The sequence below is a fragment of the Serinus canaria genome, chromosome 21 (genome assembly GCF_022539315.1).
Source record: "Serinus canaria isolate serCan28SL12 chromosome 21, serCan2020, whole genome shotgun sequence".
NCBI classification, from domain to species: Eukaryota; Metazoa; Chordata; class Aves; order Passeriformes; family Fringillidae; genus Serinus; species Serinus canaria.
The window spans coordinates 3,770,030-3,787,417 of NC_066334.1; the positions used below are offsets into that span (position 1 = coordinate 3,770,030).

The 17,388-nt window shown below is 48.0% G+C and overlaps 2 protein-coding genes across 6 annotated transcripts; one reads left to right on the forward strand and one right to left on the reverse strand.

The window, feature by feature from the left end:
- Positions 1–952: 952 nt before the first annotated feature.
- On the forward strand, positions 953–1,728 carry MRPS16 (mitochondrial ribosomal protein S16). The gene is made up of 3 exons (XM_050982603.1): positions 953–1,027; positions 1,105–1,362; positions 1,439–1,728. Exons 1-3 carry the CDS (start codon positions 1,015–1,017, stop codon positions 1,570–1,572), a joined length of 405 nt encoding a protein of 134 aa, XP_050838560.1. The 5' UTR covers positions 953–1,014; the 3' UTR covers positions 1,573–1,728.
- Positions 1,729–2,492: 764 nt separating this feature from the next.
- Positions 2,493–17,064, reverse strand: SLC45A1 (solute carrier family 45 member 1). 5 transcript variants are annotated; one of them, XM_050982599.1, is made up of 11 exons: positions 17,003–17,023; positions 16,092–16,212; positions 15,901–15,977; positions 13,372–13,784; positions 12,239–12,331; positions 11,567–11,791; positions 9,813–10,552; positions 8,454–8,607; positions 6,838–7,014; positions 6,000–6,205; positions 2,493–5,686 (listed from the first exon to the last, which is right to left on the reverse strand). In XM_050982599.1, exons 4-11 carry the CDS (start codon positions 13,769–13,771, stop codon positions 5,405–5,407), a joined length of 2,277 nt encoding a protein of 758 aa, XP_050838556.1. In that variant the 5' UTR covers positions 13,772–13,784; positions 15,901–15,977; positions 16,092–16,212; positions 17,003–17,023; the 3' UTR covers positions 2,493–5,404. The 5 variants fall into 5 exon arrangements, with proteins under 5 accessions (XP_050838556.1, XP_050838554.1, XP_050838555.1 ...); XM_050982597.1 differs by lacking the exon at positions 17,003–17,023 and adding an exon at positions 16,668–16,867; XM_050982598.1 differs by lacking the exon at positions 16,092–16,212 and having other exon boundaries at positions 17,003–17,064.
- Positions 17,065–17,388: the final 324 nt, after the last annotated feature.

Genomic DNA, 17,388 nt, shown 5'->3' on the forward strand with positions numbered 1-17,388 from the left:
AGGAGCTTCCTCCTCAAGCCAGGTCTTAAGAGCTCTCAGAGAACCCATCACACCCCAGATAGCTCAGCTACCTGGAATGGCACAAAATCAGCAGGATGGCTGCTCAGGTAGTGTTGGAAACAGAAGAGTTTTAATAAAAGGCAAAATAATAAAGCTCTTACCTGAGCAGGGGCAAGAGGTTCTTGCTCCTGCCAAAACACTCCACAAGCAGTATGTGAAGGCAAAACCCATTGCCTGTAAAAGTACAGAGCATTCAAATGCAATAAAACTACAGAATAAAATTTTTTAAATTAAAATTTAAAAAACCAAAGTTATACAATTCCTGACCAACATGGGGTCATAAAAAACTACAGAACATATCACAAGCACAACCAGAACCCCACTCAAAAATCCTAACTCCAACCATAAAACTTAACACTAACCCCAAACCCTAATCCCTAACTAGAATCCCCAAACTCTAACCCTTAACCCAAGCCCTAATCCTAACCAAAACCCCAAATCTCAGTCTTTGGGCTCATTCCAGTCCCAGAGCACCGAGCACATTCCAGAGATTTCTGACTTCTCCTGTACCCCACCTCTCCTGGCCTCTTCAAGCCACATCTCAAGCTACATTTCCATCTGAAAGCCCTATAATTCTACATTCGGGATTTCTCATATTCTAAAATCCCGTATATGATACGGCAGATACGGCGGGTTGTTTTTCAATCAATTTTTATATAAAGTACCGTTATTTCTCAACAGATATAAAAACGACAAACACTGCAGTTTCAGTATTTTACACACACGCACACGGTCCCTGTGAATTTTCAGGCATTTTGGGGCAGTTCCCTCCCTTTTTGGGGAGCCCCTGCTCCCCCCCAGCGCCACCGCAGCATCGCGGTGACATTGGGGAATGCCCCAGTGACGTCATCCCTCCACAGACTCCAACTCCCGGCATTCACCGCGCGGGCCCCGCCCTGCGCCTCCTGCCCCTTACGTCATCTCTGCGCGCCGCGCGCGGGCCGTGCCGCCGCCATGGTGCAGCTCGGTGAGTGCGGTGGGCCCGGAGCGGCCTCGCCTGGCCCGGCCCGGCCCGGCCGTGACCGCCCCGCGCTCTCTCCGCAGGGAGCCGCCTCCTGAGGGGCCGCGGCGGCCACGTCGTTATCCGCTTCGCGCTGGGGGGCTGCACCAACCGGCCGTTCTTCCGCATCGTGGCGGCCAACAGCCGGCGGGCCCGCGACGGGAAGTACCTGGAGCAGCTCGGCTGCCTGGACCCGCTGCCCAACGCGCACGGCGAGAAGGTGGCGGGGCTCAACCTGGAGCGGCTGCGCTACTGGCTGGGCTGCGGCGCGCAGCTCTCCCGGCCCGCCGAGAAGCTCCTGGGTAGGCCTGGGGCGGAGCAGGGATGGGGGCGGGGGGGCCGCGCTCGGTCCCGCTCTCACCGCGTCTCACCGGGCAGGGCTGGCGGGGTTCCTGCCGCTCCACCCCATGACGGTGACCGGCGCCGAGAGGCTGCGCCGGCGGCGACAGCGCGAGCAGCAGCCCCAGGCTGACCCTGCGGACGGCTCGGCCGAGCCCGGCACCGCGTCTTGACACGGCCCGGCCGGGAGGGTCCCGAGCGGCCCGGGGCTGCTCCGGACCGGGACTGCACCGGCCCCGGACTGGGACTGCTCCGGCCTTTCCGGGCCCGAGGACTCCCCTGCCCTGTCAGTGCATCTGACCCCATTAAAATGTTACCTCTGCACTCTGCACCGTCCATCTGCTGCTTTCTCCAGACTCCTTTCAGTCACAGCTCACTGTTGCCATGTGGTGCATAGAAGAGGCTTTGCTGCTCTAATGCAGCTACAGGAGCATTCCAGGAGGGAGTTCCCCGGGTGTGCCATTGTTTCCAGGTGCTCTGCCTGCAGCAGCGGCACATCCTCTGCCAGCTGCCTTTGGCCGGCTCCCCTTGTCCGAGTTGTGACTCCTGGCTGTGAGTTACTGTAACAGAGCAGTGCAGTGGTTCAGGGCAGACCTGGCTCAGACAGATGCAAATACGAGTGCAGCTGGTTTTCTGTTCACTTTCTCCAGAGAGGTTCTGGGCCTGCTTGTTCATTTAAAAGCAAAAGAGAAAGATTTCAGTCTCATGTAAAGAGGGACTGGGGAAGTGAGTTACAAGTCCTACTGTTTAATCCCATATCTGACCCTGTTCCAAGAGACAAGAAACCCACCAGAGTCTCTCCTACCTTAGAAGCACCCCTGAGCTTTTTGGGGTTTCCTTTGTGCAACACTGAAATGATTCTACAAATGTCAGGCAAAGACAAGTTTCCAGTGTTGCATCTCAGTAAAGCTGTTAGTGTAACCAACCTCTGAGGGAGGGAGAGCACATTAAGAACCTTTTACACATATTCTTTTTTTAATAAAGTGTTTCTCCTATAGAGTGCAAGGTGCTTAATGACTCATTTGTAGAAAATAAATTGTCTAGAGAACACTTAAATACTTCCCAATATACCTTATATATACTAGATACATACTATATTTATATATATAAATTTTATTCTATTTTATTCTTGAAAAGATTTATTTTTCCTACTGAAGAACAGCAGAAGTTCTGAAATCATGAGGTTTTTCTGAATGAGCTGCAGACATGCTGAGATAGTTACAGATAGCTTAATTACAAACATGTGAAAATCAGTTAGGTCTTTTCTCCATCCCTCTCCCCGTTTTCCCTGCTTCTGTACAAGTGTAATAAATACATTTACAAACATCACAAATAATTGCCATGAAGCAACCTTTAATGATATGGACTTAATCAAAATTAACTTTTAGGCATCACTGAAAAACAGCACAGTGTAAAATCATGTTCCTGCCTAAACTCATGCATCTTTTTTTTAATCAGGAACTTGCAAATTTAGACAGAATATTTGAAGCCTTTGGATTCCAGAAGGGAAACACCACGTTGCAGCTCAGAGTTCACCAGTGACCATATACAGTCATTTCTGTAAAATACAAAATGTCTGACAAAGGAAAAGAATAAGCAAGTAAGCAATGCCTCTTTTTAAAGTTATTCCTAAGGGTTTGGTGCAACTTTTAACTCTGCATGATGGTGAGAGGCTCTGGTTTTTTCCCAGACATCACTAGTATTGCTCAAAGCCCCAAATTAACACACCCTGATAATGACTTAGAAGTCCTGTGTATGTACCACTACATAAATACACGTGAAAAATAAAGTCCATATCCCATAAAATAGAAAAATGTCATACAGAGTCCATTGGGAAGGCATACAGGCATAGCAATAGTTTTATAACTACATAAATGTAGTTGATATTATTTACAGAGGGAAATGGAGACAAACATTATCATCAAATACATTGATTTTATGAATTTTTTGAAGATTTTCACTTACAACAAAATGATCTGCAACTCCAGCTCCCTGGAAAAGTAAAGTGCTCACAATCCATTTAGTGCAATAATGCTGGCTACAAAACTTAAGAGGAGAGAAAAAAAAACCTTTAAGAACTAATACCACATTAGCTAGTGGGACCCAACAAAAAATAAAATAATTTTGGAGTTTAAAAGTTTGAGAAGGAAAAGAAATTAAGTTTACAAAGCAGACTAACAAGGAAAGAATAATTCTCCAAAGTCAAGTGTTTAGATTGTCAGAAGTGCCAAATGCCATTGTTTCTCCTGCTGTTTGTCCCAGCTTTGTCCTGAACATTCTTGGGAACAGCTGTCCCATAATGAAGGGAATGGCACAGATATTCCTGCAGATGTGACACCGTGTGAGCCCAAAGAAAGAAATGAAAGGTGAATGTACTCATCAGTCTGACAGCTAACAGTCCTTTAGCTCTGAGTGCTTGACTTCATCATTTCAGCAGTATTCCTCTAAGTCAATACTTGCTTCTAAAATAGAAAAATTGGGAGCAGATGATAAAAATGAGGGGTTCTTACAAGTTATGTATTATTCCTTCAGCACTGGATTACAGTAAGCCACAACAACTCAAGGTTACAGGTATTACTTCACCTTGGCACCATAGATCAGAACCAACTTAGTGAAGTACACCCCATTTAAAAGGAGTGACTCTCCAGAGAAAACCCTTCTTCTGGATCTAGGAACCAAATATAATCTCTACAGGGCTGCCATGCACAGCACATGTGAACACCAAAATCCCACCAGCCTTGGCAGAACTTGGCTGCCTACCCACATACAGAGGCAGACTGACAGGGGCTTTAGGAACAGTTTTATTAATGACTTAAAGTTAACTCCTGGCCTTAACTAGAACTTGTAAAAATTCTCATACATCATCTTCTAAAATCAGAATAATTAAGAAATCTCTCAGGTCACGAAACCCAAAGCCCTTTTACTGGTTTCACTGAGATGTGGAAAATGCAGCTGTAATTGACAAGCACTTAGCCCCTGACCCCCAGGCTTCAGAATGTCCCAAGGTAAAATTGTAGAAACAAGAATGATGTGATGTAAGCTTCCATACAAATGATTTTTCTTATCTTGAGAGTAACCTTCTGCCCAAGAGAGGTTGATAGGAAAAGACCTTTCTCCCCAGAGCTGGGGACAGCTGCTGAACTGGATTATGGACAAATCCTCCTGCTAAGTCATCACAAACTCCTGTAGTCTTAATTAAAACTCTAATGAGGAAGGAAATATGCACATATTGGCAAACATCACCAAGGACCACAGCCAGGACCCCCAGAGTGGGGTGTGGGAGCCAGGCCACAGTGCTGGCAGCCCACAGAGGTGTCTTGTAGCAGTTCTGCTGGTGGCAGCTCTGTGCACCCAGAAATAGTTTTATTAATGACTTAAAATTAACTCCTGGCCTTAACTGACACCTGACAGAGGACTTACACCACCCAAGCAACACCAGCTGCTCTCAGCCTTCCCAAAGTTTTGAAAAGCACCCTCCAGAGCCAGGCCTTCCACGGGCAGAGGCTGCAGGTTGGACCCGCAGCTCCCAAAGGCCTCCCAGGAAACACCTCTGCCCTTGGTGACCAGGGCTGCTCTGCCTGGCCAGGAGGTGGCACCTTCTGCCCCCAGACTGGCCTGTCACCATCCCCGCGGCAGCAATCTCTGCAGCAGTGCCTGCAGCCCAGCAGCGACAGAGGGAGCTTGTCCTGCCCAGGCCCCAGACTTGCAGGTCTCCTGCCTCATGCAGGACAGTGGCAGCCACCCCAGGATAACAGCACCACGAGGCCCCAGGAGCACTGACAGCCCTCTGCAACCTTGGGGGAAGGACACGAGCAGTGCCAGGCGCCGCTGCCTCACCCCTCACCTTCCCTCCGGCAGGGGAAAGCCCAGCAAAGCCAGCACAGACCTTTCTTTCCGTGTGCCAAGCCCCCTGCTGCCATCCCAGGGGGCACAGCCCGGCCTGTGGCGAGAGGGAGGCCGAGGGTGAGGCAAGGAGGCAGCAGAGGCCGAGGCAGCTTCTCCCGTTTATTGGTTCCGTGTGCGGGGCAGGAGCGGGCGCTGCTCCTCCACGGGTGGCAGCTCCTCAGTGGGCAGCAGCTCGTAGGTGACACAGAGGGAGGAGAAGAGGCAGCCCAGGAAGGACACCAGGCTGGAGAAGTACATGGCACTGCTGGCACTGCCCACTGCCGCTGTCAGCGGCCCCATGGCCAGGGCCACGAGGATCTGAGCCAGAAAGTACTGGCAGCTCAGCAGCGAGATGTCAACGCCCATGCCACGCCGAGTGCCCTCCGCCTGCGAGCCGACAAACTGCGGGGACACAGGCACAAGGTCAGGGGGACCCGGGGGACACAGCCACAGAGTAAGGAAGGGGGTGTCACAGGGTCAGGGGATGTCCCGGGGGACACAGGCACAGGGTCAGGGGTGGCCTGGGGGACACAGGCACAGGGTCAGGGGTGGCCCGGGGGACACAGGCACAGGGTCAGGGGTGGCCTGGGGGACACAGGCACAGGGTCAGGGGTGGCCGGGGGACACCGGCACAGGGTCAGGGATGTCCCAGGGGACACAGGCACAGAGTCAGGGGTGTCCTGGGGCTCCCAGCCCTCCCCAGCCCGGGGCTCACCTCTCGGCTCTGGTAGTAGTCGCAGAGCAGGGAGTAGGGCAGCGTGCAGAGCGTGGCGAACAGGATGCCGTAGGTAGCGCACAGGGACAGCAGCACGTAGACGTTCCTGGAGAGCGTGGCCAGGCCCGTGCCCAGCCCAAAGGCCAAATATGCCACAAAGTACAGGGTCCGTGTGCTAAAGCGCTCCTCCAGCTTCTCCAGCACGGCTGCAAGGAAATGGGACAGCTTTGGGTGACCTGCAGCCCTCCCCACTGCCACCCTTGCTTAGGCAGCCACATCTCAGTGGCAGCCACTGAGGAACTGGTGGCTTGCATGTGAGTGCCAAGGACCCCTTCCAAATCTGGCTTCCATGATGCAGCATTGCTGCCCTGTCTGCACAGAGGGCATGGCAGAGCTGAGGCCTGGCACTGCCCCTGTCCCAGAGGGGTAAATAGGAACTGCTGGGGGTGGGCAGGCAGAGGCATGACACACATGACAAAGTGCTGGGGTGGCACATGACACCTGAGTGCTCTGCCTGGGTGGTGCTGCACCAGAATTGTGCCCATGGTGACTGCATGTATCTCTGCATTCCATGTACTTTGAAAATGCCACTTTGGTGAAAGGAACCACATCCTAAGAGAAATGTGTCTTCACCTGGGTTGCTGACTTCATCTGCTGTCAGTGCAGGTCAAGCTAAGTAGCAGAGATAACAGGGTGAAAAAAAACTACTCTGCTACAGCACTTGTGCCATGTAGTAGGCTGTGTGCAATATAAACACTGCCCTACTTGTTGCAGAATCACCACTTTTAAGAAATGTATCTTTTCCCAAAGCAGAATTTCAGACAGATGTACCAAGTACCTGAATAGAAAGCAGCACTGAATGCATAGATGCACATTCCCCAGCAGCCCATGGTGACCCCAGTGTTGTACTTCTGATACTCATCTGAGTTGTGAGGTGCTTTTGGGTTCCCTTGGAACACTACTTCTCCCATGAAGTCAGTATAAAAGAGTAACATCCCCTCAAATGAAAGCCACCCTGAAAGAAGAGAAAAGTAACTTATTAGGATTTCAGAATATCAGTTTCCCCTTGTAAGCTTACATGGATGTTATCAGCTATATTACAATCACACCCTAGGACAGGTTGTGCAAGCTGAGTGTTACATAACATCCAGCCACATGGAGCTGAGACCGCTGCTCCCCGTGCATAATGCTGCAATGTTTGTTAAAGACATTCAGGCTTTTAAAGACCAAGATTTACCATTTGAATTCCTAAGTGGAAACCTCGAGGCTGACTAAAGGCCACAAAATACTGGTTTAGCAAGACAGAAAAATAGATGACAGAAGTCTGAGCTGTCTTCAGGTTCTGACAGGACACAGCACTCAGTTTAACAGAGTGGCTCATCCCATAGTAATTTCAGGTTGCTGTTATCCTCCCACGTAGGACTGGAAGGAGTGCTTCTTATGTCATGGCTGCAGCCTCCAGAGTGCCTCTGACACAGTTAAAAACTCTGCTCACAAACTGGCACCAAGGCCATTGATGTAGACAATCCCCTAATTCCTTTCACAGCCAATGAGTATTAATTACCTGGTCCCTTCTGTCCAATTTAGTGTAAACTGGAATGACTGCAAGCCCTTCCTAAACACCAGTCACACACTGGTTAAAAGAGTTAAGGTAATAATGTACTGGCTACAGGCACTCCTGCAATGCCATGTTCCACACCTCCTCTTGGCCTCTTCTGGGACCCCTGGACATGAGCAGCCAAAGGGAGGAAAGTAAATGCCAGTCTCAGGATGAAAGCATGGAAATACAACTAATCTCATCTTTCTGCCTGGTGTGAACATTCCCCTTAGGATGTGCTGATTTAGGCTGTTGTTGTTCCCTTTCTAGGAACACAGGCTTTACTGCTTTGCCAGGATGTTTTGGGGATTTTTCCCTTTCTAATTGTTCTAAGAAGAAGAAATCAAGTTGTCTCTATTAACAGCCAATGCAGCAATAGATAAAATACTGAAAAAGGTTCACCCAAGGTAGAGTCCTCCCTTGGGGCATTCACATTCTCTGAAAAAATCCCTTCACCCAGGATTTTTCTCCTGGGAAGCTGAGAAGCCTCAAAGAAAAGGAAAACAGTTCTTAATCTCATTTGCTTCTCCTGTGTTTTGCTTATGTGGAATGTGTTTGGAGATTGTTTACCCACAGGGGATTGTTTTGACTCTTTGGCTAATTGGGACTCTGGAAAGAGTCACAAGTTTTCATTATTATCTTTCAGCATTCTGTAAGTATCCTTTCTGTATTCTTTAGTATAGTATAGTATAGTACAGTATAGTATAGTACAGTATTCTTTAATATACTATAGTATAATAAAGTAATAAATCAGCCTTCTGAGAACATGGAGTCAGATGCATCATTCCTGCCTTCCTCAGGGGTGCCTTGCAAGTACAATACTCCCTGGTGAAGGCAAGAGAGTGCTTTGGGAGTACCTAGGAAGTGGTTGATGCAGAGGTTACGGAGAGCCTTGGGCATGTGGCAGATGGTTGAGCAAAGCAGCTTCACAGACAGGGGCTGCTCCGAGGTCTCGCCCGATTCGTTCAGCTCGCTCTCGTACTTCACCCCGTTCAGCAGGATATTAGCAACCTGCACCATAAGAACTGCCAGGTCAACAAGCACAGCAAGGGAAGCACAAACATCCTGTAAGCAGATGAATGCAATATTGCACACCTATCTGATCATCTGAAAGTTAAACTCTGCTGCTGGAGTACGTTGACTTGGAGATTAAGGTGAGTATTAGACTGGAACAAGTGACAAATGGCAGCACTGCACTGTAGCTTTCAGTATGCATGAACCAGCTCTCTTCCCTTCACTAGGGGACTTGGTAACCACATTCAGATGAACAGGCACAGCAGAAATGCAAAAATTCCACTGCATTTATAGGAGCTGTACCCACTTTCAGGAGAATGTGGACCCTGAAATTTTAGAGACACTGAGGAAGAAGAGGATGAGTTTAATTGAAACACATTATCACTGCTTGCTAACCTCAATGCTCAACCTCAGTGTGCCCAGTATGTAAAATCCTGGCCCTAACAAATTCTGCTCTCACAAAATGGGTCAAAAGTATAGCAACAACAAACAAAACAAACAAAAAACCACCACCCCCCAAAATTAAAATAAAATAAAAAATTCCCAAACCAAACAATAACCAAAAAAACCCCCCAAAAAAACAAAAAACAAACAAACAAAAAAAAAAAAAAAAAACAGAGGACTGTTTACCTCATCCCAGATCATAAAAAAATGGGCCAGCATGCAGAGGTCTCAGACATTCCAAGTTATCATCAACAGTGGGAGGTGAGGTCAGAGTCTTATCCCTCAGTAAGGGAAAGCTCACCTCCCTGATGGAGCCAGATGTAATGACTGCCATAAGGAGAAGCTCATGGGAGAATCCTATCCCTGGCCCTATTTTGCAGGTCTTTCTGTGGAAAGGGAAGATACAGGCTCAATAAAAATGTGACCTTTTCTACGTTCATGTGGTAGCTCCCTTGGTAGTGAAGCAAGACTAAAAATACTGACCTAACTCTCACAACTGGCCCAGTTAAGAGTGGGACATTCCCATTTCTGCCATCTTAACAAAGGCAGCTGACAGACTGTCAGCCATAATTCACACTCTACCCACTGCTTTACTGATATAGAGTCATAGCAGGTGTGCTGTTCCCATAATGACTTTTGTGAGGAAGCTGCCACAAGAGTCTTTAATGAACAATTTGTGCACCACATATTTAAAACAATATGAAGAGATTAATAACACTCATGTTTACATGGTCATATCATTGATTTCCTGCTCTTACCTGTTGGCTGAAGGTTACATTTCTTCTTCTGTTATTCTCTGGGCAGTGTCCTGTTACAGCATCTGGAATGGCCAAGGTCTGAGGTCTTTTCAAGATCCCTGATGACCGTGGCTTTATTGCATCCAGTGAGCCCACTCTCAGCACATCACTATCAGCCCCTGATGTTAAGCTGCTTTCCCCTTGCTCCAGAATTCCATTTGCTCCATGGTAACAGCCATCAGGCACCCGAGGAAAGCTGACACTGACAGGCTGCCTGGACAAACTAGCTGGAAATGTCATGTAGCTGTTATGCCCGCCTGTAAAACAGTCTATAAGCACACTGTCAATATTTGAAGTCCCAAAGGATGATGCAAACTCATTAAGTCCTGTCAAAGAATTGTCTCTGCTGATAAAACTCCCATATTTTGGCGTGAGTGGGCTCATGGGGGAAACAGGACTTGTAAAACTTGCATGTAAGTGAGCTGAGTTATGAGAAGCAGAGTTTTCATTTACATTGTCCTCAAAGAAGAAAGGTGGAGAAGGAGGGAGAGGAAGACTTGGACTTTTCATCACCTTTTTCTTCCTGTTAGAGGACTTTAAGGGTCTCTCTGGGATGCTAACTAGAGTCAGCACAGTAGCAATAGTCAGTACAATTGAGGTGAAGACATAGATGACACGAAGTTGCCCTCCTACAGCTTTTCCAAAACTGGTTTTATCCCAGTGTATTCCTCCAACAACATAACCAAAGCCACCTCCAAGACCTGGTGGAAAAACAGAGCTAAGATTATCTTCCCTTTCGAGTCCCACAAGTCAGCAGCAGCACAGCATCACTTGTATAATGAATCATGAGTAGAATCTGACATTTCTGTTTTACCATTTGATCCCTTTTCACTTCAAATGCACTAATAAACACAGCTGTGCCACGAGGACAGTCTGGATGTACCAAGATGGTACAGAAAGAGAGAGAAAGTGCTGTGAAAGTGATGATACAAATAATTTAAAATTATAATTTTTCTTTGCCAAGAACAAAACACCTTACCTTTAGCTATTTCAGTCCGTAAACAGAAGTGTCCACCAGCCTTGTGACAAGGCTCTGCAATCATTCAGCTAAGACTGTTTTCCTGAAAGTGAAAATCCATTTTCCTCATATGAGGAATGCAGATCTAACTAAGATCCAATCACTTCAGAAGTGTAGCAAGCTCATTACTCAGCACTGAGTTGACAGTGTGCAAAACTGACACTGTGTTACTACTGATGAACAGGGAAGTTTAGAGAGCACCTTTCTCTCCATTCACAGGGTGAAAGTCTTTTCAACACTCTCCTTTCTTACTCACAAACACATTCAAGAGTGTGGAATAGTCTCCTAGAACAGGGCAGCACAGCAATTGAAGATGACAGCAGTGAGGGATCAACAGCACCCAGTATGCACTTTCGCTTCCAACACAGCAACTACAACACAGCAACTACATATTCCACACCTGCAGGAAGCCAAACCTCCTCCCTCAAGGGATAATTTTGTTTCCATAGGTCTTATAAAATATGTGAGGGACCTTCAGATGAACAGGCCAAGACTGTATCTTGTTTGAGTTGAGGTAGTTACAAAAGCCTTTTGCAATAAGTAGATGATTTTTTTATTTTTACAGTTAATTAGTGATACCTCTCAGTATTTGGTCATTATGGCTATTCAGGAAAAGAGCAGTTTACACCCTGCTTTCTCACAGCAGGGCTTGTTCACTCAGGGCTCACATCTCCCAGGAAGCACCAAGAAGACATACCTGCTAACAAAGCATGGATGTTGAGGCCCCTGTCTTGATCCACTGGGCTGCACACATCCATCATGTAGGCATGGCTGGGATTGTCTGCTGAATCTGCACTGAAGTCCATGAGGACAACACCACAGACAGTAAGGATGATGCCCCATTTGTGGTTATTCTCAGTGTCAGACAAGGCACTCCCTATATCTTTGCCATTCAACATAAGTGAGAGCCCAAGCAATGCTCCTGGGAACAAAACCAAAACAAAATCAGTCATAGTTTGTAAGCAAGCCTGCAGAGCTCCAGACTCCAAAAGCATCATTCTACCTGCACAGTCTGCAGCAAGCACTACTGCTCTTGTTCATATCAATGCAGCCTGGGAAATTAGTGTTATAGGCTTAAGGATACACATAATCCTTTTCCACTATTCAAGCCTAACAAATGTCCAGAGTTTACTTTGGCCAAAAACATCCACAATCTTGACCCTCAAAGCATCCTTTCAGACTCTGAGAAGCTTTTATGTGTGGATCTCCAGCTGCCAAAGCATCAGTTGTGTCACTCACCATCTTCTTCAGACCCACAACACCCAACACCTCAGGAGCATTTTGTTCAGCTGAGTGCCACAAGGGATGTCACAGAAGAGAGATGCACAATGTTTTTAAGTGTTATGCCCATCATTTCTAAAAGACACACCTACTGCTAAAACCAGAATGAAAGGTCTTCTCCTCCCAAATCTTGATGTGCATCTGTCACTCCAGGCTCCCAGCAAAGGCTGTAGCAAAAACCCTAGAAAAAAGGAATCACCAATGGACAGGATTCTTCTACAAGCCTGTTTCACAGAGGAGTTAAGACAGGCATGCCCTAAAAGGCAGTTAAGGCAGGACACCACAGTGCAGTGACATCCCCAGTCACCCAGGGACACACACAGCACACTGCCTGGCACTGCCTCAGCACAGGGACTCAGAATGTGCTGCTGCTCACTGCAGGGCACTTCACCCTGCATCAGCGACACAGAGTTTGACACCAGGTGAAGAGTCAGAGTACAAGTTACACATTCTTAAGCACTGTGTTCCTTACAAGCTATCTCATTTATCCCATATTAGATGTGAGATCCCCTGCAGGATTAGCTTGGAAAACAGCAGGAAGCAAATATGTAAGTAGGAAAGATGCCTGTATTAATCTGTGCCAGCCTGTTAGGAGGGGCCTATCTCTTCTTCCAAAGCACATGTTGTGAGTACAAGAACAGGCAGAACAAAATTTTCCAAGTGGTATCCATAGTAATGGATACACTCCCAGCCCTGTCTCTCTGCTAAGGCAAGTAATTCAACACCTGTATCACCAGTGGTTGATGGTCTTTCATCATTGGAACACCTCATTTGTTTCAGAAAGTTAAACAGGAGAAGGCAATCCCACTCTGCTCTTTTTCACACACCCTTGAAAACTGTCTCTGTATGCTTTTTTTCATGGGGACACAAATGGATACACCGATCTTCTTATGCTTTTTTTTAAGTACAGGAACAGAGCAACCAAAGGTTACCCTCAGACACCTTTTAAGAGGTGGAGAAGCTATTAAAAGAACAGATATTTTGAGCACGTTTGTCTTATTTCAGGCAGGGCACAGCAAGAATTTTCCTTCTTTTTGTTTGTCTGAAATATTGGTTAGTACTTCTTAACCTTGAGAGAGTATACTCATGAGAGAGTATACAAGAGAGTATACAAGAGAGTATACAATATATCCTCAGCTGAGGTACTGCAAACAAAAAATTAAAAAAAAAAACCCATAGTGAAAAAAATAAGAGGGAAGAAATAGCACCACGAAAAGTTACCTAATATAGGGCTGATGAACCACACCATTCCATACAGCTGGTCTGGAAGCCCCATCTGGAGCAGCACAGGGGTAACATAGGCTGTTTCCATGGCATAACTGAATTCAAGCCCAAAGAGAATGCACCCATTGAAAAGGAGTTCCAGGAAAGACCTCTGAGGCTGGAGATCCCCAAAGTCAACCAGGTCCATGGGACAGGGAGTGTTGGGTGGGGGCGGCGGCGAGGGCCGGATGTGTTTCCTCCTCTTGGGGTGTCTCTTGAAGTTGTTGGCCCGGTGGCTGATGTGCCGTGTGGGCAGCCCAGAGTAGCCTGGGACTGCTGATCTCCAGACCTCCTGAGAGGCCACACCTGACAGGAGCGCAGCATCGCCGACAGGGCTTGGTGCAGACGGTGGAATCATCACGGGAAGGGCTCTGCAAGACAAATAGCTCAGAAGAAAATGGCTGAGGTAAGAAAAGCTTTGCTGTCACAGACATATTTTATGAAAAACCCTTTTCTCTTGAGAAGCTGAGAAGCTTCAGCTTCTCCATGTTTTGCTACTTTAAAATGTGATTTAAAAAATTGTTTACCCAGCATGTAAAATTGTTTTTACTTGATAACCAATAACAACCACCTGTGTTGAAACTATTAACAGTCACAACATTTTATTATCATTCCATTCTTTTCTTTACTAACTTTCTAATAAAATCCTTTCTTCTATTATTTTAATATAATTTTAATAAACATTTTCTTTTAGTATAATATTTATCATAAAATAATAAATCAACCTTCTAAAACAAAGTCAAAATTCTCATCTCTTCCCTCATCCTAAAACCCCTACAAACACCACCACACTTTGCTTAATTTTTTTTACTGAAGTTTAAGTCATTTGTCAGCATTTCACAAATGAAGCATGTACTTTGTGTTAGTTACAACCTCTTCTTTCCATCTCTTGATGGAAGGCATTTGTGCTTTATGGGCACATCTCCTGCATCCTTGCACAAATGAGACACCAGAGATACTGTCTAGGTTACCTAGGTATTTGCCTACCATCACAGGGGATTAAAATTGAAATATTTAAAATAATTAACAGTCACACTTCCCAGAAGTTCCCAATGGGCCAGCAAATGGTTTACATTTATGTAGAATTCACTTGAGTCAAACTCATTCAAGCTAAAAAAATAAATCATAATCTCAGTCAATGTTTACAATAATGCAAAGCTGTGGCCTGGCAGCAGATCCCAGACCCCTGCTGCAACATGAAATCACTTTGGCAAGAAATCCTTTTGCTACTGATCCTAGGACTCCTGCTGCCTGTGCAGAGGCCAAGGCTTAATGCAACACCTTTTTCTCAATAACCAAGTTTGGTTTTATTCCTATTTCCATTGCTGAATTCAGCAGAGATATCTCCAGTGCAAGGAGGGGGTCTGATCCTTAGGAAGTGAATCATAAGAAGATTCATGGCCCACAAGCCACTCTCAAAACTACTACTCCTCTTCCAGTGCTTAATGGCTCCCAAGTGCTGAATAGGCTCCTTGGATCTCATCAGAATCACTGCTGTAGCCAAAGCCTGCACAGTGTGGTGGGTAAAACAGCCAAATGGTTTCCAAAATAGCACATCAGAGAGATGCCAACAGATCTGCTGCATAAACGAACCACATGTGATTTCTTGATTCTTTTTGCCAGAAATGGAAACAGCTCATGAGTGAAGTCTGACCTTTTCCTTATGCCTCCTTGCCCACAGACCAAAGCTGCAGCTCCACATCACCCCATCCCTCTTCAGCAAACCCTCACAACTGCACACTAGTGAGTAAAACAAGTCTCTTATTCTATGATTACAGTTCCTCTGGGGGAAAAACTCCCAGCTCTTCTACTCTTTGGCTCTACAGCACTCCCCTAAATCTCATGTTTTCTTCTTCTTCGTCTGGCACCTTTCATACACTGCTCTTCCTTCCTGTAGGCCTTAGTCTACACAAAGCAACAATTTATTGCAGATCCCCAACTATTACCAAAAGCAGAACCCCACAAGCCCAGGTTTACCATCACACTAACCCAAGCAGTCTTAAGCATTGGGGATGATGCCTCTACACACAGCAATGCTCAGCTCCATGCAGGCATCCAGAGACACTGCACAATCCAAAACTGGCTGCCCAGCACCTCACAGGAGATTGCAGCTGGAGTAACTTGAGTGCATTTGGGGGCCAAGGAGGATAAGGAAGGATGAGAGTGCGAAGGCATCTACTGAAATATTGCTAACATGGTATCGAGGGTTTCCTTGACAGTTTCTCCTCAGAAGAGGCGTATATCATGGAAGAGGAAAGAACGGGCAATTCATAATCCCAGCTGCACATCTTGACCACCCTCACCTCACACAGCACCAACAGCAAGCTGCATCTTGCTGGGAATTCTCATTAGCCACAAAGGACCGGCAGAAAGAGAGGTGTATGGAGACTTTGTGAAGACATCTGCACCAGTGCTCCCCTTGACATTGTTTCTCCAAATTACTGAAAACTTCTTGTGACTCATGTTTCTCACAAGCAGAGTACTTACTTTGCAGAGAAACTTTATCAGCCTCCAGGAAAAAGTAATTTCCTCACAATGAGAATTTGTTAAAAATGAGGAGATACCTGAAAGAAGACATAATGAAACCCTAGTCAGATTCATGACAGTTGCTCTAACAACCCTTTCACAGAGCCATGACAAAGAGGATGAGCTAGCTGTCCCCTTCAATACTATCATACCTTGCCATTGGCAGAGAGGGTGTTATCTCCTTTTCCTCATCTATTAGTTTCATTCCATACTAGATCCTCCTTTATCTTCCTGCTCTTTACTGTGTATTGCAAAGTGACTGCATTCCAAGTCCTAAGGGGAAATGTTTTAATGATATAAGGAAAGACCCTGCATGCATGGCTCAAAAACACACGTGGTGACCTGCAATTACTTGAAATGAAAGGCTATTACTGCTCAGCAGAAAATGGTCAGTGGTCAGCAGAAAATCAGTGTAAAACTATGAACTGAGCCTATAACCTCAACCTGCCATCTCCCTCAACTTTCTGCTGGTTCACAGGAAGACATCTCAAACCTGCCCTCGGTTAAATCTACCTGGTGATCACAACAGCGGCAAGGCACGAAACCTCTCCCTCAGTGTGGCGGCTAGCCCTCAGTGTCAATAGTTACTTGGGATTTTTGGCACTCCACTGTTACACCAACACCTGCACATCACAGTCTGGAAAGCGACGCTGGCTATGCCGGCTGCTATCCGCACCAACGCGTGTGCTCAGGCAATGCGCTCGGCAGGCAGGGTCGTCCGCCCTTACCGCTCCTCCTGGCACCGCTACGCCGAAAATAACTGTACTTTTCTGGCAAATCTGGTTCCAGTTTTTCTGCGTCGGGTACCGGAGAGCTCCCAAAACCCCACAGTCATCGGCGCCGCGGGGGAAGGCCGGCCCTGACCCTGGTGCTGACCCGGCCGCCGCCTGCCCATCCTTTGTGCCGGCCGGACAGGAGCCGCGCCGGCAGCGCCGCGCCACCTCCCCGGGCCGGGCCGGCCCCTCAAGGCCCCTCATGGCCCCGGGCCTCGCGTCCGCCCCGGCCGCCAGTGCTCAGCGCCCCCCGCGCTCCCCGCCCGGCCCGGCCCGGCCCGCCGCCTCACCTGCCCGCCCGGCCCGCACTGCGCCGCGCCGTGACGCCGCCGGCCCCGCCCAGCGCTGCCCGCCGGCAGCGGCAGCGGCCGCCCCCGCCCGAGCGCCCGGGCCCGCGCTGCTCCCGCCCGCCCGCAGCGGCACCGCCCGAGCCGCCGAACGGCCCCGGGCCCGCGCTGCTCCCGCCCGCCCGCAGCGGCACCGCCCGAGCCGCCGAACGGCCCCGGGCCCGCGCTGCTCCCGCCCGCACCAGCACCGCCTCCGCGGAGAGCCCCGAGGCTGCGGCGGGGTCGGGAGGGGCCGGTGGGAGAAGCCGCCCCCCGTTCGCGGCAGCACCCACCGCTCCGCGGCCTCGCCGCAGCCCCTCCCGCCCAGGACAGATGCGGCTGCTGGGCGC

Coding starts and splice junctions, on each gene's coding strand:
- MRPS16 (XM_050982603.1), top strand. Junction 1,363..1,438: donor GCCCGCCGAGAAGCTCCTGG/GTAGGCCTGGGG, acceptor CTCACCGGGCAG/GGCTGGCGGGGTTCCTGCCG.
- SLC45A1 (XM_050982598.1), bottom strand. CDS start 13,771: ATGATTCCACCGTCTGCACCAAGCCCTGTCGGCGATGCTGCGCTCCTG. Junction 12,332..13,371: donor GTTCATCAGCCCTATATTAG/GTAACTTTTCGT, acceptor CCTTTTTTCTAG/GGTTTTTGCTACAGCCTTTG. Junction 7,015..8,453: donor CTGCATCAACCACTTCCTAG/GTACTCCCAAAG, acceptor CTCTTCTTTCAG/GGTGGCTTTCATTTGAGGGG.